Consider the following 21,275-nt stretch of genomic DNA (forward strand, 5'->3'; position numbering starts at 1 on the left):
TATCCCAGTAGGCATGTGAGTATGAGAGAGAAAAAAGGCGAGAGGGGGAAGGAAGGCAGGGCCGATCCATGAAACCAGAGACTACTTCAGTACCAACACATCAGCAGGCCCCTCTGACAAGCAGGGAGGGCTCAACTTCAGGTAGGTTTGGGGGGCTCAGCAGACAATAGTTCTACTTAGAAGCCTCCTTGGCCCTTTATCACTAGATTTTTCCCTTCCTCTGACAAATAGCCCCTAATAACACCATAATAGCACTCAGTAAACCACACTGCCATCTCTAGCTAGCTCCTTTGACTCCTGCCCTAGACACTTAGCAGTGAGGCATGAAAAAGGACATGTTTCCACTAGTTCCAGGGACTGAGCAACCATTCACTGTACAGGTGTTGTCCTATCCCCCTGCCTAGTGGAGCCCACAGTGATAGAGACCAGTGTCCCCATGCAGGCAAACAATACAGAACATGGGTGCCCATGCTCAGCCTAAAGACAACCCCAGCAATAGGATGAGACCCTCACCAGAGTGATGCTACAACTAAGCTACTTGGCCTTAGCTTCTGAGCCCTTAGCTAATCTTCCTCATGACCAATATTGTAGCTTATAAGATGAAAGGGCGGATGGCATCAAGGACAGCTACCATGAGACACATGTGGATCTCAGCCAGTGGGACAATAACCAGACATTGTAGCTTTGGGGCACAAGTGCTTTGCTTTACCTGAGCCAGGCACTTCCAGGCAGTAAATATGAGCCTAAGGTTTCTAAACAGGAAAGCTTAACAACTGACAAGCGAGGAGACAGCTGAGATCTCACTAAGAGATGGGAGCACAGGGTCAGGCAGGGCACGTAAGAGGCTGAAGTGAGCCACTGTCACACACTCCGGTTCAGTGTGGTCAATGGCAGGGTTTGTGGGCAATCCCTTCATCTTCACATATGGATCTGATATGACTTCTGTTCTCAGATGCTTTTTCTTTTGAGGTGGTCTGTCATTAGCTGAATGCAACACAACTGCATTTAAATGAGACCTTTCCATGTACCTGATTTTATAAATATGATGTAATTAATATCAAATAATCTAGTTACCTATCCATCTAATTATCATGTGAGTACCTAGTGGCACAGGGGCAAACTGTGGCAGGCTGTAGGACACCCAAGCACCTGAACACATAAATATGTACAGGGCAGCCATTTTGACCACTGAGGGAGATGGTCTATCTGACCTTGTAGAAATACTGGGGAAGACAAATAGGAAAGTTTTCCCAGATGCCCAGACTTCCATATCAGTTAAACACAGTCAGTAACACCAGATCCTCAACTGAGGCAAGTAGCCAAAGTAAGAGGAGCCAAACCATAAGAGGAAGCATGTTGCCATGGTCCCGCCTATTCCCATGGCCTTACCTGTAGGTGTTGGGGTCTCCACAGGCCTCCGGCCATCATCTTCAAGTCTTGGGGTCCCTCCACCCTGGGCTTTCACCTGCAAGTCTCAGATTCTCCCTACCCCTGCGCCCTTACTTACAGGTGTCTGGGCCTACCCACTTGGGGGCCTCTTCTGCAGGTCAGTGTCCTCACACCCTGGAGTCTCACCTGCAGGTCTCGGTTGTGGTTTTCACAGAGGAGCTGCAGAAAACGCAAGATGGGCTGCATGATGGTGATGAGTGCGCTCATCTCCAGGTCATCCTTGGTCTTGTCAGCTGTGGTCTGGGTGCCCTCCCCAGACTGGTAATGATCATCAGGGTCAGCCTCCCTCCTGAACGTGGTGAAGGCTTTCCTGGTGGCAGCAGATGCCTCCAGGAGCTGATCCCGAACCTCTTCTGTTATCTGTGTCGTGGACTCTTTGGCTAGGAGGCAAGAGTGTGACAGTAAAGGTCACTTCATTCTCATGAGAGCAATTTTCTACACCCAAGGCAACAGTTAGAAACACCATTTCTCACATTTGCTAGGGATCTCCAAGGTTCGAGTATGTTCCAGCAAGTACCTATCTCCCCCTGGTCAACAGACATAACGAAAGTGAAGCCAAACCCTGTCAGCTTATGATTCCCTGCGTCCCACATGTCTTGGAGGCTTGTGCTATGATACAGAGCAAAGCCTTCATACAGCTCTGTTGATCTCACAAACCCTAAGGCTCTGGGCATCAGCTTCCTCCTCCATAAAATGGAAGTACACAGTCACTTCCATCTTGAAAAGGTTCCTAAGATAGGAACTACTGTTGTGTTAAGGGCAATGGGTTGACCCTTCATCAAATGCCAAGATACCATGAAAAAGCATCTTGTATGCATTCTCTAGGTCTCAGAGTAAGACAGTGAGATAACTGTGGCATCACAAGTAAAAACATAGATTGCAGCCACAGTGAATGGATTCAAATCTGGCTCTGTTGCCTTGTTACTGTATCTGCACCTCAGTTTCTTTACCTGTAGAATGCAGATACGACACCATTAGTCTGTTTTACAGGGTTAGCCTGAGCAAGCTTCATGTGAATTAAGACAGATGTGTAAATAGCTTTGAACAAGGTGTTGCTGTGGTTTGGACCTGAATGTGCCCCAGAGCCCACGTGCTGATGTTCTGGTCACAACATAGGAAGTAATGGGAAGCGCAGGAGTCCATAAGAGGCAGGGCTTTGTGAAGGCCTTTGTTCACTAGGGAGTGCACCCTCAAAGTGAATAGGGGACCCTGGTCTCTTCTCTTCTCTTCTGCTTCCCAGTAGTTCTGCTCTGACACATGTTTGTGCTGCCTCAAGACAAGCCCCAAAGCACCAGGGCCAACTCATTTTGGACTGAAATATCTATTACTCTGAAGTCAAACCTTCTCTTGTTAGATGCTGATTTGCCTCAGGTTTTTGTTTCACTGTCAGAAAGCTGACTAACACATGGAAATGGCATCCTTTTTCTTCTTTTTATCCTACATTTAGAGTAGTGATTCTCAAACAGGGCTAATTTTGCTCCTATACCCATCAAGAGGCCAGCTGAAAATGTCTGAAGACATGATTGGTTGGGCGGTCAGGGGAGGGTATGTGTTGCTAAACAACGACCCCTGCCCCCCAGCCGCATAGGACAGGTCTTGAAACAGAGCATCCACCAGACGTCAGTCATGCTGCAGCTGAGAAATCAAGCACTCAGCTTGAAAAGTGAGGCTCAGGCTTGCTCAAGGCTGTCTGACTCCTAAACCTATGGGTCAACTCACTCCCTAGTACTACCTCTACTGCAGAAGCCCATGGACAGAAAAGTTTACAGTTTAGAAAATCAGAAGAAATTACATGACACAGGACAGACACACCTTTAAAGTTTACATTTTCTTCAACTTTTACTAACAGTAAGTAGAAAACCCAAGAAATCCCAAGAATACTCATGGATCCCTACCAATCCGATACTGTGCTTAGCCAGGAACATTCACTGAGTGTGAAGCATGAAGACCTCTCAAGTGGCAGAACTGTGGCTCAGGCCTCCTGGGAGAATTACATTATAACCAGACTTGAGCCCTGGCTAGAATATAGCGTAGAATCTAGAAGTCATGACAAACATCAAGCAAAAGATGGGGTTCCTCTGGGATTCCCACTATAGTGACAGGAGACCAGACAGCATACCTTTTTTCCGGGATGGGGCATCCCTGTCGGTCTCATCATCTTTCTTTTTGTTTCCCAAGTCACTAGTGTTCACTGTCACAGTGGCCTTGATTTCCTGCTGGGCCACCTTCATCCGGTCATAAAAGACCTTAAAGAATTTCTCTGACTTCTTATCTTCTGTCAACCGGCAGAAAAAGGAGTGCTGTCAAAGAAAACCCACAGAGTGTCAACACCGTGACAGACCAGTGACAGAGCATCATTCAAGACCCCCGAAGCTTATGGAGATGAGAGACAGTCCCAAGCCTCATGAGTGAAACAGGACTAGACCAAGGCTAGATATCTCTCCACACATTGTCATTTGCTGGGCTTCAAGATATGACCTTTTTAGTATAGTGCCTTCAAAACTAAAGGCAGTGCTTATAGTAGCCACCCAGGCTGTGGTTCAGCCACACAAGAAGCACCACTCCACACATGTAACACAACCCATGAACAGTGTAAACTGAACATGGTTTTGGTGATTACTGTAGGGTGTACATGTTCAAGGTCTTCTCTGCATTCCTCTCCTGTGCAGAGCTATATGAATGATGAAAGGACTAGGAGACATACCAGAGCTTCTCAGGGCTCACAGATGTACCAACTACATGATAGGAGCTCAGAGGAAGAGGCAATAGGCGGGAGTGACCTCAGATTCTTCATTTAGAAGGTGATTTTCAAATCAGGCCTCAAAGAGCAGGTGACAATGGTTACAGGAAGCAGCTCAGAATTAACAGGTAGCTTGCCTCTTGAATACACATTTGTTTTTGGACCTACTGCAAGCAATAGTGTGTATTGTTTATGTGAAAACACAGTATGGTGTCTCCATTTATGGGTGTTCGTTCCTCACCCCCTTGCAAGAATCATGCTGTTGTGAGTTATTTACATAAAAATACAATACAGTAACTTCCAGAATTTCCAGAAGAATGAAACAAAGTTTCAAACAATGTATTTGCTTCTCCCAGTATAGCTATCTGCTAGCTTCATGCATTCCCATTTGGCAAGATGGACAATCCCTACACAGGGAAGCTCTAGGTGATCAATGCCAGAGAAAATATATATATATATATATATATATACACACACACATACATACACACACACACACACACACACATATAACTTCCTCCGACTCTTGCCCAAGTGGACCTCCCACCCCCTTGCCCAACTCAGCAGCCCTTTAGACAGCCACCTGCATTCTTTCTGCCAGCACACACCTGCAGCTACCTTGGCCCTTCTGGCTTCTGACCAGCAAGTCATATTGATAACATCTGCCCACTTACCCATGACACACTTGTTGATTGTGTCCTTTCTTCTGACCACAGTTCTTAATTTCTGATTCTTTCTTAGATACAATGTCAGGTCCCTGTTACATACACGTTTTGGTTCTATCGGATTCTCCTAAAACCACTCCCAAATGTTTGTACCCAAGTCCCGAACTGCCCCGATTGCTTAGCTCTCATTCTGCGTGTCACACAGTCCTCCAAAACACCCACTTGAACCACTCAAGTCTTGAGTGCCTGCCATTGTCCTCTGTTGCTTTTTTATTTTCTTTCCAGTTTGCTGCCATTTTATCCAACCATCCACCTGCTATTGCACACTTGTCACAAGCTGGGCACTGTGTCAAGTACACGTGAAACAATGGTGAGCAAACAGGGGCCTGGCCCTCTCCTCCGCCACCTGAAACTAGCAGCTCGGTGAGGAAAAGACCCAGGAATTCACCAATCACCCTAATGATCGTTTACTAAATAAAATAGCCTTTCTTCCCTAGGAAAGGAATCTTCTGGCAAGCAGTCCTAGGGCAGACACTCAATCCCACCGCCATCTTCTCTTGATGTCCCTGGCTCTTTCTATAGCTAGAATCTCCTTATCTTTTGGTCTCATCACTAAGGTCACCTGCTTAACAACACTATACCTAAACAAAGCCCAGATGAACTGCTGCTTCTCAAATGTCCAGTTCTGTTTACCTCACCCTGAAATCTCACTGTCGTATCTACCATTCACCTACTCCTGGTCTCACACAAAAGTTTAAGTTCTATGAGGGCAAGTGTATTAACCTTGGGATTGACACTTTATGGCTCTTCCTCACTGGATCCCTTCAAACCCTTCATGTATTCAGCAGACATCACAAACACTGCCCAATAAACTAAATCTGGAAAACTGTTCACCTCTCTTTGAGTCAACATATCTACAGACCAACAACATGAGCTTCATGAGGCAGAAGAACCCAAACGATAGCCCTTTAATGACAGGGACTGGCCTTTGTACCAACACAAGCCACATGGCACCTTCCCACACCCAGGGCCATGGGCGAGCGACTGCTCATGGGACTGTTGGGGCTCACCTAAAGAAGGGCCCTCACAACAATCCACCGCAGCTGCCACCCAAGCATGGGGCAGTTTTAAAAGTATTTAGGGACAATCTGGTCATTCAAGACAACACAGCACTTTAAGTAAGAAAATAAGTAAGTGAAGCCTGCCATCTGTCCTCTCAAATAGCGCAACATGGCACATAGTAAGCCTACTGCAAACTACAGGGCTTAGCATCTGGCCAGGTGACCCAGGGGATGGCACCGGATACCTTCAGAGTAAGGGACGCTCTTCTGAAAGAAGAGAAGGGCAAGGGGCAGAGGATCTGTGCTTCTGTTTCTGTAGGAGCCAGTTGGTTTATTTTGCATTATTTACACTTGTCCTCAGTCAGTCCCTCAAGGACTTGAAGGAGCTTTATCCACAGAATGAGCTCAGTAAAGTAATAAAATTCACAAGAGGGCCCAGGAGACAAGAGCAAGATCAGAAGTCCACAATGAGAAAGGGTGGTGATCAGGAGGGTGGGGAGAGAGGCTTCAGGTGAGTCGCAGGTTAGCTCTGAGGTCCCTGCCTATGTGTGGTCAGCTGAAATTGGGGCTCCAGCTATGCATCTTTGTATCAGAAAGAGAAGTGCTTCTCCAGGGAAAGAAACAGCTCTTGGAGTACGCAAAGCCTCAGTTTGAACTGTGGTCCCCCTATCCACTGGCTCTGAGATTGTAAGAAAGTTGCCCAGCCTCTCTGCAGCCACGTGCAAGGGCAGTTGTGGTGCTGGTGGGCACAACATACGTGTCTACTGCCTGGACTAGAGGTTTTTTTTTGGGGGGGGGGGCTACCAGTGTGTCTTCAGTAGAATGTAGAAATGGCACAGTGAGCAGCAAAGTGGAAGGCACAGTGCTGAGAACTGTTCCCATGAGAGACGAGGGTTTCAGCACTGCCATGCACTGCCAAGGGTCACCTTAGAAATGATAGCTTCAAGCCGGGCATGGTGATGCATGCCTTTAATCCCAGCACTTGGTAAGAGGAAAGTTCAAGGCCACCCTGAGACTATATAGTGAATTCCAGGTCAGCCTGAGCTAAGGTAAGACCCTATCTTCTACCTTGCAAAACCAAAACCAAAACCAAACAAAACAAAACAGAATGATAGTTTCTGGTTGATTTGTTTTGTTTCGCACGCATGTGTGCATGTGTGTATGGGGAGGTGTATATGTGTGTGTATATTTATGTGATTTATGCATGTGTTCATGTGTTCGAGTGGGTAGGTGTATGCCATGCACATGCATTGGTGGAGGACGACTTTGGGTGTCTCAGCTTGCACCTTGTTTGAGGCAAGATCTCTCACTGTTCAGTACTATGCTCACCAGGCTAGTTGCCCATGAGCTTTTAGAAGGTTATTCTGTCTCTGCCTCCCTTCTCACTATAGGCACACAGGCATTACAGACACCTGCCAGTTTCCAATTTTATGTGAGTTGTGCGAACCAAACTCAGGTCCTCAGGTTTGTGTGGCAAGTGTTTTATCCAATGGCCTCAGTGGCTTTATCCAGGCCCAAAAGTGACAGTTTCTGAACTGCCACTCTCTTCACCTGAAAAATGGGCACAGTAATACTTCCTGGGTGATCATGAGAACCAGGGTGGTAATGAGTAACCATTATGCTCATGGCCACTGACTAGTTCACCAGGTGATGGGAACTTTCATGCTCAGAATCTTACCCAAAGATCAGTGAAGTACTTATGACTATTGTACTGTTTTGAGACACCAGAAGATCCTATAAGACAGTATATGTCAAACATTTTAGCAGGCCTCAGACATCTCAACTACCTTCACCAGGATTCCCAGGTGAAGAGTAGCTTTGTAGTACAACAGGGAGACAGGCTGGGGCTCAAGTAAAAACAGCTGAGCACAGACAGTCATACAGAAGCTATCTCATCTCTAGAAGGCACCTTCTGTAAGAAGAGAAGTGAGCAACAGTGGTAGTGAGGGTGAAAAACCTTCCACAGGATGAGGCACCCACATGAAGAGCAGGAGAGCCCCACAGGTCTCTGGAAAGGCCTGGCCAAGGCTGATGGGGTGATCATCTGCCCCTCTCTGGTGCCTAGATCTGAGAGATCTTATGAGTCCTCACAAGTCACAGGCTTGTTCGTGTTCGCCAAGCCTCTTTTTGAGATGTCCTGTACTCAGGGTTGGAAGGAAGTGAGGGAGTGCCTCCTTAGGACAGTTATGCAGGTGAAACCTAAGACTAGAATAGGCAGGTACATGGTCTCCAAGGCTTTAGCTGTACCTGGCCACATGCTTATTTTCCTCCCTGAATCTATTTCAATTTATTGCTCCTCCCCACAGCCAAGAGCCAGTGGTCACAGAGATTTTACTTTCCCAAATCTTTTCTTCCACCCCATCTGGCAGGTATGTGGGAATGTTCAACTAGTCCAGGCTAGGCAACATTACCTGACAGCTGTTTCTGGGCAGGACTGATGGAAAGGTACTACAGAGGAGAACCAGAGAATGTTCTGGAGTGAAGGCACCATCTCAATGAGAGCTGCAGTTACACATGTGCAGTAGGCAGAACACTGGCTATTCTAAGACATCACATGCTCATCTCTGGGCTCTGTCAGTGCGTACTTTACACAAGACAGTGGAATTAATACAGCCTATGCATAGGGATTGCTAATCCACAGATTTTAATGAGACCATTCTGGGCTTCCAGAATGGAAGGGTTCCGATGTGATTATAAGGTCCTTAAAAATGACTGAGGAGATGATATAATGGATAAGGGCCTTGCTGAAAAAGTGTCAGGACAAGACTTCAGACCCCAGCACCCATGTAAATGTTGAGTGAACACAGTGGCCAAGGTGGCTAGGTAGCCTAGAAGAATGGACAGGCTCTGGGTTATTCTGCCTCAGTAAATGAAATGGAGAACAACTGAAGAAGACACCCAGAATCAACTACTGGCCTGCACCTGCATGCATACCCAGCCCACCCACACACACACACACACATACTTACAAAAACAAGTGCCAGAGAAAGGTAGGAAGGTAGGGAGGTAAGAAGGTAGGGAGGAGAGGGCAACAGCAGGGTGAGGAAGAATCAAATCAACTCTCTTCTGCCAAATTTGAAGGGAAGAAATGGGCTATCAGCCAAGGAATACAAGTGTCTTATAGAAACTGGAAATGGCCAGGAAAGGGAATCTTCTAGAGCCTCCAGCTGGGAACGCAGCCCTGCAGGCACCTTGATTTTTGTCTAATAAACATCAAACTAGCAAGTTAATAAACTTGGTAACTTGAATCCACTAAATGTGGTAATCTGTCAGCAGTCACACCAACAACAGTGTAAGCATGTTTGACTTAAAATCTGTGCGTATTACTGTATGCAAATGTGGAAAACCTAGGGCTGGGAATGTAGCATGCATGAAGTCCCTGCTTCGATTCCCAACATCACATAAACAGGTGCTTGTTTGTAAAGCCTGTTGGCCTGGCTGTGACTCCCCAACATCCATATAGAGCCAGATACAAAAGCAAAATGTGGAATGGGGCTGTAGAGATGGCTCAGTGGCTAAGATGCTTGAAGCCTAAAGACCCAGGTTTGATTCCCCAGTACCCATGTAAGCCAGAAGCTCAAGGTGGTGCATGCATTTCAGGTTTATTTGCAATGGCTGGAGGCCCTGATGTACCCATTCTTTCTATCTGTTCCTCTCCCTCAAATAAATAAGGGTTGGAGAGATGGCTTAGCAGTTAAGGTGCTTGCCTGCAAAGCCCAAGGATCCATGTTCAACTCTCCAGGTACCAAGTAAATCAGATGCACAAGGTGATGCAAGTGCACAAGGCCGCCCATGTGCCCAAGGTGGCACACATATCTGGAGTTCATTTGTAGAGGCTGGAGGCCCTGGTGTGCCATTTCTCTCTGTGTATCCCTCCGTTGGGCTTGTCTCAAAAAATATATGTAAATAAATAAAATATTGAAAAAAGTGGCACATGCCACTTGAATTCATTTGCAGTGGCAAGATATCCTTACATGTCTACATGTACACACACATGTGCTCACATAAGTTAAAAAAAATTAAAGAAAGCCTCTTATGGGCCGGAGGGATGGCTTACTGGTTAAGGTGTTTGCCTATAAAGCCAAAGGATCCAGGTTCGATTCCCCAGGACCCACGTTAGCCAGATGCACAAGGGGGCACACATGTCTGGAGTTCGTTTTCAGTGGCTGGAGGCCCTGGTGTACCCATTCTCTCTCTCCCCCTTTTTCTCTGTCACATAAATAAACTAATTAAATTAAATATTAAAAAAGAAAGCCTCTTAAGGTTCTAGAAAGCTGAGGAACTTTAGAAAGCTATGGAGATGAGATCTTCTAGTCACCCAAGGGAACAGTCTCTGCCTGTCCCTTGCTGACCTGTCCTTGCCCTCTTGCTATCTCCAAATCACACCCAATGCCAAAACCCTTTTCACAGATGCTGTCTCATCAGCATCTGAAGATTGCCAAGATAGATAGCATCGTTCAAAACTCAGCACACTACACACGTGTGCTGGGGTCAGGAGAGGTCAGTGGCTTGTGGCAGGGCCCCAGGAAACTCTGCCTGTATTTTAACCAACAGGAAGACAACCTGCCTGGGTGGGCAGACAGGAGCAGAGGCTGGAATAGCAAAGGATATATAAGGCTTGGTTAGCGGCAAATGCTTGGTGGAAAGTAGAGACACTGGAGACAGCAGGTCTGCACATGACATGCTTGAGGGAAGGAAGTGGGGTCAGGGGCAGGGTGAGGAAGCGGCTGCCGACCCTGGCTCCGTCCAGGCAGCAGCAGGCGTGAAAGCAGGACTGGCTACTGTGAGTCAAGTTTCAAAACAAGCAAAGGGTATACAGATCACAGAACGTGGAAGCTGGCGATGCTTAAGCTCACCAGTGCCCAGCGGTTCCCAGCAGGATAACTCTGCTCTCTCTTCCTCAGTATTACCTCAAAAACTATCCTTTATGTAACACAGAGCCAGGAAAAGGGTTACCTTCAAAACAGTGACAAGACCTCCCTTTCCCCACCCTAACTCTCCTTGGAACTAATTCCAGGGCTCATAGCATTTGCAAAGTACCCACTTAAATGGGGAAGCTGGGGCCCACACAGGAAAAGAGACCTGCCAAGACCATAAGGAGACTCCCTTTATTTACTACAGAAGGCAGCTCTTTGTGACATTAGCTTATGGTTAGTTAAAAGCAGAGCCTGAGCTCACAATGTCAGCATAGATAGTTTTCTCATCTTGGGCTCATTAGCTGCTAGGGTCTAACAAACTGAGGGTTTCAGAGTAAAAGAACAGCATAACCACCTTTCCTGGTCATTCTTGAAAGAGATGGTTTATACAGCCCAGCAGCAACTATCTCTGGTCAATTCCTTGCAAAGAAAGAGAGGCTGGTTTAATTTATGAGAAGTTAGGACCTAGCAGAGACCAAGAGTAACCAGGAGACAGCAGGAAGACACATGGGGTGGGTGGGACATTCCTTCCTTTAAATATAAGAGGTCACAACCCTAATTAAACTGTGGGTGTGTGGGCCATACATCCATGGAGGATGAATGAGAGGCAGAGACCTTCCTCATCAGGAAGAAGGATTTGCCCTAGGGTTCAGGAATATCAGGAGAAAGACAAATATTGTACCCCAGATCACGGTGCTCCCTGGAATGTGAGCCACCTGCCTGTACCTGCCTAGGGCACTAGGGCATTCTGATGTGAGGAGCCCCTCTGAGGGCATGTCAACCGTAGGACAGGGCCGTGGGAGGAAGCAGAGTGTGATCCAGAATATCTCCTGAGTGAGCAGCCCAGGACTAGGATGGCTGGCTAAGGAACTTTCATCCTTCCCGAGAGAAAAGCATGTTCACCCTGCAGCTGGGCCACCTTCTAGAAGCACTTCTCTGAGTCTTAAGAGAATTGGGAGAATGAGATTTTCCATATGACTGCCTCACAAGACATGACCCTGGCTGACACAGCCCTTGATGTTCACTTGCCATGCTCACTTATCTGCTGCAAAATGAATTAAGTCCTTAGGCTAAGTCCAAGAATTTGAAAAATGTGGCTGAACAGAAAGCCAATGATGGAGTTTCCAAGAGCTGTTGGAAATTCTTTCTTAGAGTCATTGTTCTTTGCACCCTACCTCTGGGACTTGAAGGGATATTTCAACAGGACTGACCTGTTCCTGCACTTCTGGGTAGAACAAAGTGATGTCAATGGCTACCAAGATGTAGGACACCCATTGGCTTTCTGCCTCTGCCTGTTAGTGAGGATTTACCACTTCTGGGAAACCCTTTCTGTAGATGTAATGACCATGAATAGCAAATCAACATTCAGGTTGCTAAGCACTGATTGTCTCCACACTTTACACATACTCCTCATTGATCCTCAGAACTAGCCCATAATGTAGGAACCATGGCTACCTCTACATATAAAGAAACTAAGCTTCGGCAAAGACATTCAGTTACTTGCCCAGTCAGGTAGCTAGTAAGTCATGCTGGTGTCTCCACACTCAGCCTCATGCTCTGACACCCCAACCCTGAGCCACTTGCTTTCTCGTGTTCAGAATGAGCCCATCACAGTATAGATATCTTTTAGCCTTTTATAGCCCACCCCAGACCTACCCTCCACATCTCCCTGAGGAATAAACAGACTATACTCATAGGGATGAACTGCTGTAAGCCAGAGGAACCCACGAGATGCCTCCACATCCCTATAACATTTAATGTATTTTTCTATAGGGGGCTCCCCAATAATCCCATCCTGGCATTTGAGGGGTTTCCATGGATGCAGGTTATAAATTGTCATCAAACCCATTCTCACATAATGTCTGCTGTAGGCTGAGTCTTTTTCTTATAAGCCAAGGCTAATGAACATAACTCAAATGTCAAAAATCACAACGCAGTGAAACACTCTTGGGGAGCAATGAGCTCCTTGGGACACTGGAGGTCAGGAAGCCTACACATTAGCCAGTCCTATGCTCTTAAGCCTTGTTTGTGCCCTAGGAGCTCATTACCTGAACAAACAAGGTTGTGCTACCAGCTTGGTGTGCATCACATGGAAGCTGGCGGCTCCATCAGGATTGAAGTTATAAATAGCAATGGAAAACATCAATTCCTACTGAGCCTGATATAAATACAAGGTGGTATTATTATCCAACAATAATATGCCTTTCAAAGGGGCAGCCCTTGAATAGAAGATAGGTGGACCGTGAATGAACTGGGTGTTATGTGATGACCAAAGTCTGCTAACCAAGCAATATCCTGGGGTAATTCCAGCTGATCTTGGTGGGACATACAAGCTTTCATGTAGTTAATAACACTTCTCAGTAGCTGTCACAATAGAGAAAATATAGATAAAATGGGTCTAGAATTTCACTAGCTATAGAACCATTCAGATGTCTACAGACATAGAGCTACCATTTTGCTTCCACTTTTCAAAGAGGCATATTCCCAAAGCCAGTATATAAGCCTAGTGGTCTTCTTCCACAGACAGTTCCAAGTCTCTGAAAATGAACTTTTTTCTAGTATTTTCAACTCATGACTTGAGGAGAAGATGAACATATGAGAATGGTCTCATTCAGACCATTCTTTATTCAGAAAGTTGAATGTTCCCTTTGCAATAGTTATTAGTTTGCAAAATAAATGTCTACAAACTTTCAAACATATCTCTGTAGTTCTCACTTCACCGACCTCTGTGAGGATGTTTCTAGTTGTCATGTGTTAAGAAAAAATTTTCACATGGAAAGGTAGAAACCAGCAAGGTGAACTAAGTATGCATTAGAAAAGCATCAGCATTTCAATGCCAGTTTTAAAATTTTTATTTTTATTTATTTGAGGGAGAGAGAGAGGGAGAGAAATAGGCAGGGAGAGATAGAATGGGCATGCCAGGGCCTCCAGCCACTGCAAACGAACTCCAGATGCATGTGCCCCCTGTGCACCTGGCTTACATGGGACCTGGGGAATTGAACCCAGTTCTTTGGCTTTGCAGGCAAACCTCTAAGCCATCTCCCCAGCCCTTCAATGTCTTTTTTTCAGAAATTTTCATCTAAACTGTGGAACCACTTAAAGACAAACAGCCCACTTTTAATGAGTGGACAGAGGGTATGGTCTGGTATATCCTGAACTCCTGTTGCCTGAGACAAGAGGACAAAGATATCCTCATTTGGAATCATTAGGACACCAAGCTTCATGGCTAAGGTCTAAGCAGTGGACCTTCATGATCTTTTTGAAGACACAGTAATTCCTCTCTACAAGTAGCCAAGTCCAGCCTGTTCTCTAAGAAGCACATTTCTCCTGAGACAGGAGGCTGAGCTGCTGTCTTTCATCAGTCTCCTAGCACCTGTGGATTCTAGCACTATTGGGAAATTCCCTCCAGGGTGGATCACAACACAAATTGTTCTACACATTTTCACCAAACACAGCCCAGCCAACAACATTTACTTCCTAAAAGCAAGTTCTAGTTCTGGTGGTGTGGTATGCTCCTGTGATCCCAGGACATAGGAGGCTGAGACAGGAGAACCACAAGTTTGAGGCCAGCTTGGGCTACAAAATGAGACCCTGTCTCAAAGAAACACAACAATAAAGGTGGTGTCTTACAATCTATCTGACTGAACAAGTACACCATCAGCAATCACTATCTCTAGAAATGTTTAACAGTATAATCAGATAACCATAGAGGATGCTCAGCCATTGCTCTGGTGAACCCCATGCCTCTGACAAGAAGTTGAAGAAACTCCAAGTTTTTTTCCAGGCTCAACTAACAAAACTTCTTATGGTGCCAAAGATTAATGTCTTTTGTAGGGACATATTGGTGTGGGTACACATGCTATGGTGGGTGCATAAAGGTCAGAGGATAACTATGTGCTCTACCTTCTTTGAGACAGGGTCTCTTGCCACTGCAAAGGAACCTCCACATTATCAACGGATGTCAGAATAGCTGGCCTGTGAGCTTCTGGTTTCTCTTGGTTCTGCCTGACATTGTCACAGGCTTCTTGGGATCACAGATGCATGCTCTACCTTGCATCTGGCTTTACCTGAGTACTGAGGAATTGAACCAGGCCAGCAAGATTTTCAAGCAATGCATGTAACTGATGAGCCATCTCCTTAGCACCTGTGTACTTTATAATCAAAGACATGAAGAGAGCTGGCGTGGTGGCACACACCTTTAATCCCAGCACTCAGGATGCAGAGGTAAGAGGAGCATGGTGAGTTTGAGGACAGCCTGAGATTCCATAGTGAATTCAAGGTCAGCCTGGACTAGAGAGAAACTGTACCTTGAAACACAAAACAAAATTTTAAAAAAGAGAGGGTTAAAGAGATGGCTTAGTGGTTAAGGTGCTTGCCTGCAAAGCCCAAGGACCCAGGTTCGATTCTTCAGGTCCCACATAAGCCAGATGCACATGGTGGCACATGGATCTGAAGTCTTTTGCAGTGGCTAGAGACCCTGGCATGACCCTTCTCTCTTTCTCTGTCTAGCAAATAAAATAAATCAGAAAAAGATTAAATAAAAAGATATGAAGCGAAAAACCAGTCTCTAGGAAAAAAATGTGACCCATGGAATGGAAAACAGAAGTAATTAATAGAGAGAGTAAAATTGATGCAATTAAGAAAAATCACTTCACAAAAAAATTACATGAGGAAGTGACAGTGATCTATAATAAGGACCTTCTTAGTAAACTTCCATATATGTAAGAAAGTGTTTTGGTGGGTTTTTGAGTGAATATGAGGCTTATTTAAAAATAGTAAGTATTTATACATCCAGATTTGATCTCAAAGATTTCTGTTCAGAGAATTCAAGACCTCAGCATCTCAATCCATATATGTACTATCAAACACAGAAGCAGAAAGTGAACAGCAAGCCATATGAGATATGGATCTAGGGATGCAGAGCTATAGACCAGCCTTAGGGGGTGCCCTCTGGGGCTATAATACAACAAGTCCCTTTGGGAGATCTGGGTGGAACCCTTTAGTCCTGTTTGGGCTTGCCCACAGTGTTGCTGTGGGAATCTGTGACAGGGAGCACACATAAGCCTTCTCATTAAGTCTCCAATATGCATCATAAAACCCCAAAAGAAGGATGTAAGAGGTGCTTGGAAAGCCTCCACCACCAAGAAATGCATACTAAGCTAAGTGTGAAGGCACAAGCCTATAAAACCCACACATGGGAGACTGAGACCTGGGCTAGATAGGGAGACCTGTCAAAGAAAAGGGAAAAGAGGGCTGGGGAGATGGCTTTTCAGTTAAAGGTGCTTGCAAAGTCTGCCAGCCTGGGTTCAATTCCCCAGCATCCACCTGAAGTCATATGCACAAAGTGATGTATGCACCTGGAGTTTGCTTGTAGCGTCAAGAGGCCCTGGCACACTCATCCCCCCTCTCTCACATTCTCTCTTTCTTTCTGCTTGAAAATAAATTTTAAAAATACTAAAAAAAAAAAAAAAAAAAAAAAGAATAAAGAATAAAAGGGCAAAGGAAAGCTAAGACACATGCTGGGACATGAAAGTTTCATCAGAGCAGATACACTCCAGGATCCCATTCCATCATGAACATATCCATCAGGTGCAGTCCCTAGAGGCACCAGGGCATCTGATGGAGAAACGCACAGATTTCCAAATGGATGGAGGTGGGCAGGGTGAAGCTATGGGGCTCCCATTTGTGCAAGTGCTGCTCAATATAAGAAATGCACTCTGTGTATCAGACTGGGAGGCGGATGAGGGAGTGAAGTCCTCATCTTGAATGGAGGAGAGGACCTGCTGAGGATGTGGCCTTGCTGGTTATTTCTCCTCATACCCATGGAGGGCAATCTGAAGTATCAAGAATGAGGCCTGAAATAGGAATTGGAAGGTCTGAGAAGATGAACTGTGGGACAAACTCTAAGGCCATATGTCTATCCTGTTTCTTGAAGGGCAATTCATTGTCAGGGGCCAAGCTTTCCTGACTCAGAGTGCCAGCGGAATTTTTATTTTATTTTATTTATTTATTTATTTTTTTGGTTTTCAAGGTAGGGTCTCACCCTAGCTCAGGTTAACCTGGAATTTACTATTTACTCTCAGTGTGGCCTCGAACTCTGTGATCCTCCTACCTCAGCTTCCCAAGTGCTGGAATTAAAAGCTTGTGTCATCACGCTCTGGTGCTACAATAGATTTGACCTGAAGTTTATACCAAGGTCATGAATAATCCTTGGGAGCTTGGCATGGTGGTAGATACCTTGGACTACAGAGTGAGTTCCAGGTCAGCCTAGGCTAGAGTGTGACTCTACCTCAATCAAACAACAACCACAAAAAATAATCATCCTTGGCTCATCCATTTTCTGTGTTTGTCTAGTCAGGAGTCATGGGGATGACTATATCCTGTATCCTTAGCAAGGCAGATATGTGTGAATGGGGATGAATTAACTGGGAAGTAGGTGGGTTAGATAGGCCATTTATTAAACTCCAGCTTGAAGAGGGAGGATAAGAGCTGCCTGAGAGGTCTGTTGGAAGAAGCATGTGACAGCCCCTATGGTACCTGATACCTGGCAGGATTCAGTAACTAGCCCCTGCCCTTCCCTGCTCTCAACACACCTAACTGTGACAAGTCCACTCAACCATAAAATCCAAAGAATATAAATACCCTATGCCATGCCATGAGCAGAAAAGAAAACATCGACAAAGTGCGTGCCTTGTCTGTGGAGAACCTGCAGCCACTTGTAGCCATCTCCGGGCCTTGTGCTCAACTTAATTTCAGCACAGCCAGAAGCTGGCCCCCAAGACACACACTAGAACTTTCGCATCTTCCAGCCCAGCAGGCCCATTCCACTGTGTGCTGGCCCTTCTGGGAATGTCCCTATGGCCTCAGAAGTATCCAACAGTGAAATGTGCAGATGGCCAAATGGATGGAAGTGAGCAGGCTGAAATTACACGATGTTCATCTGGTCAAGTGCTGCTCAGTATATTATAGCCCTGGCAAAGAGCACTGCGTATCCAAGCAGGTCACAGGCCAGAGCCAACTTGGTGCCCTTTAGAAGCACTGACTAGGGGCTGGCAGGGAACTGGGAGATCACCTAATCCAATCTTCCAATTGATGACAGGCATATTACCATGGCTAAGAGGTCACCTCATGCTGCTCCCCACCCTGCATGGTGCTCCTGCCACTTTGGCCTCCTCCACCAACCCCAGCACACAGCCAGGGCAGCCCATCTGTCGAGAATACTCCTGCTCTCTCCTCTTCCCATCTGTAAGGTTTCCGCCTTAGAGAAACCTGCCCTGACCACATTAAGAGGACCTTGCTTACTTCTTCATCTACTCAATTTTTCTCTATGTTGCTTTCGTAGCCAACTTACCCACTGTATGACAAGCTCCTAGAGGCCAGGACCCACACAGATTCTGTCCCCAACTTTTCACAAGACACTCTGTATGATATTTAGTAAATATTCAAACTCCTGCTCAATGGGTAAATGCCACAAGGCAGGGGCCAGCTGAAGGCGGCTGGTGTGGTACTGTCCCGTCCCCCCCCCCCCCCACCGCTCCCATAGGCTTATCAGGATTTTGCTCGTAACTCTGTGTTGGGCTCAGCTGGGCTGAGGTTCCTTAATCCACCCAGTTAACTGTTAACTACTCTGGGCCCCACTGCCACAGCTGTCTTCATTATTAACTTGGGAGCAGGAAGGACAATTCTTTGTGAGGCCTTCTGCCTCAAACCTTGGCTCCCTCCCCAGGATCAACAGCTACAAGCTCTGGGCTGAGCAGTTTGTGGGCTTGTGTTGCAAGAACATTAATAAAAATACATTTCTCAAACACCATCTGTTGAGAGTAACTGAAACACATCCTTCCTAAACTGTAGTATCATATATTTTTTAAGTGTTGGTGGCATGAGACTTCATATGGGTCATGAGACCACAGCCTTCAGTGTGTGAGCCACACTGATAAATCAAGTTTAAAGCCCAGGGATCGGAAACTGGTAAAACACAGAGAGCCCCTGACCTTAGGAAATGGATGTATAGATTTCTCTGAGGACAGAAGAGTCTAGGCACAAGAGCCAGCCAGCTGTGAATAGCAATGAGATTCTCAGAAGTGGGGGCTCCAGATCTGTATGCCAGGTGGCTCTGAATGTCCCCCACATGAGGAATCAAGCTGCTGGCCTGCTCTAATGGAAAATAGTACTGAGGCTAAGGACAGCTCTGTGGTAGAGCTCCTGCCTGGCATATTCAAGCCCCTGGGTGCCATCCCTAGCACTGGAAAGGCAAAAGAAATAATAGTCTCAACCATAAAGTCAGTGCTGCTGGAAGATTTCCAAAGGGAAAGTCCCTCCAGTTACTCAGAGGGGAAAAAAATTACCTACATGGTCTGGAATCCGGGGCTATTTTATGCAGATGTCTGTAGCCCAAGTTACTAAAGGGAAGTCAGTTGCCTTTGATTATTCACACAAGCTACTGCTACAAAGGATTGCTCAACTCTTAAGCAAGGCAGGGGTGGATTTAACTTTAAATTTTTATTTATTTGTATTTATTTCTTAAGCTGATTCTCATGGAAGTAGTTTTTATTTCCTATGAATGTCTCATTCCAACTTCCCTTCAAAACTTGTAAGCCTATGTTCTTGTGAGAGGGTGAGGGTCAACACAAGGCCATCTCAGAAGCGTTGATAACCTGCCTCCCTCCCAGCAGCCAGAGTTCTCAGGCAGCAAGTGTGGCTCTCTGCTGAGCATGGTGCTGGGATCAATTCATGGAACCCAGGGTCTCATACATGCCACGCACACAATGTCCCACTGAGCTATATTCCTAGCTCACTACTTTCCTTTCTTTCTTTTAGTTTTCAGTGTGTGTGTTCATGTATGTGCATGCAGGTACATTTGTACAATGGCAGAGGACAACTTTCAGGTCAGTCCTAGCCTTCTTCCTCATTTGAGGCAGGGTCTCTCGTCCTCATTGTAGTTCACTCCTGTGTTTCTCGGGTCAGCTGGTGTCTGAGCTTCTGGGAAATTCTCCTATCTGCCTTCTGTCTAGCCCCGAGTACAGTGACTACAGAAGGGGTCTTAACTGACTTGCAGGGTAAGAGCGTTATCTGCTGAACTACCCACCTCAAAGGACCCTTTTTAAAATTTGGGTTGAAGAACTTTCATCTGTAATCTTCATTCTTCATCTAAAAGGAATTGCCCAAATTATGCAGGAGTACTGGACGGGGGCATTCTCTTGTGAGTCCATTTTATAACGTGGGTAGTTCTATTTCATAATGCAATACAGGAGACAGATCACTCAGCCCAGGGCCAGAGCGCAGACCCAAGTGCAGGGAAACACAAACAGCCTCTCTCCCACAGGCCATCTGCCTGGTTCTGGAGCAGTCCAGCAAGAAGACCTCTATCAGGCCGCAGGAGAGGAGAGACCCCCTCCAGTGGAGAGAGTGCTTATGAAAATTCAGGGAGAGAGACAAGCAAGGGTGGGAAAACGCAAGGGTGGGAAAATGCACCTGAGGAAAAACCTCAAATGAGGTGAGGCCCTGGAGCTACACAATGGGGGAGTTCTTAGGGAGGAGGAGGGAAAATAGTCTGTTTCCGGTGGCAGCTCCAAGAAATCACGAGTGGGTGTGAGAAACACGGAAGCTTATGGATTGAAAAGAAAAAAAAAGAAGGGGGAGGAGTTAGAGAAAGGGGGAGCGAGATCTATGAGAAGCAGGGGAATTAAAAATTACCATGGCAACAATGCAGTCCACCTACCCCAGGCCGCCCACCCACAGCCAGATTCCTTACTGACGCATTTGAGAACAAGCTGGCTCCTACCAGCTCAGGAAGGTGAGCAAACCCAGAGAGCTCATTAAATCCCTGCTCAGCGACTCTTGTCTGCCTGCAGATAGTGAGCAAGGAGGATATAAATAGACGTTACATAACACTTCTTTGTTGATTCCTGCACTCACCAAAAACATGCAGTATGACCTGGTTTTTCTTTAGAGTTCGTCTCAGCCTGTTGGTTGAGGACACTAATCCAGTTCAGAATTATCATAAAATTTAAACAGCAAGACACAGATTTCCAAGTTAAGGGAACTCAGGTCCAAGTTATGGACTCTCAAGGGGTTCAAAAGGTAAAGTATCTTGGGACTTCCTCTTAGAATATTTCCTGATGAAAGCCAAAATTTGAGAATTAAACTTAACACCCAGAGCCAAGTGCAGTGTAAATAAGATCTTGGGTTTTCTGGAGGAGACTTAAGCACTGGCTCTAATAGGTGAAGTGTCACAGCTGAGGGTTCTGAAACCCTCTGAGTACAATTCATCATTAGTTTTCTTTTTCCTTTACAGTTAGCCAACAGTGAGTCTAGCCGACTGAGAAGGCTTCTTCCTCCATCAACAGATAGAAATGAACCTCACGGGCAGAAGAGATGGCTCAGCGGTTAAAGGCACTTGCTTGCAAAGCCTGGAAGCCTGGGTTCAGTTCCCCAGTACCCATGT

At 45.9% G+C, this 21,275-nt stretch overlaps 1 protein-coding gene across 16 annotated transcripts in view; it reads right to left on the minus strand.

Annotated features, from left to right (window-relative positions):
• Itpr1 (inositol 1,4,5-trisphosphate receptor type 1) overlaps nucleotides 1-21,275 on the minus strand; it is a 380,520-nt gene that overhangs the window by 76,294 nt on the left and 282,951 nt on the right. For all 16 annotated transcript variants that reach the window (XM_045134263.1, XM_045134269.1, XM_045134267.1 and 13 more), the window contains 2 exons: nucleotides 3,569-3,749; nucleotides 1,576-1,829 (listed from right to left, as the gene is read on the minus strand). In XM_045134263.1, coding sequence (XP_044990198.1) covers nucleotides 1,576-1,829; nucleotides 3,569-3,749 — 435 coding nt within the window. The remainder of the gene's footprint in view (nucleotides 1-1,575; nucleotides 1,830-3,568; nucleotides 3,750-21,275) is intronic.

Source organism: Jaculus jaculus, chromosome 14 (genome assembly GCF_020740685.1).
Source record: "Jaculus jaculus isolate mJacJac1 chromosome 14, mJacJac1.mat.Y.cur, whole genome shotgun sequence".
Taxonomy (NCBI): Eukaryota; Metazoa; Chordata; class Mammalia; order Rodentia; family Dipodidae; genus Jaculus; species Jaculus jaculus.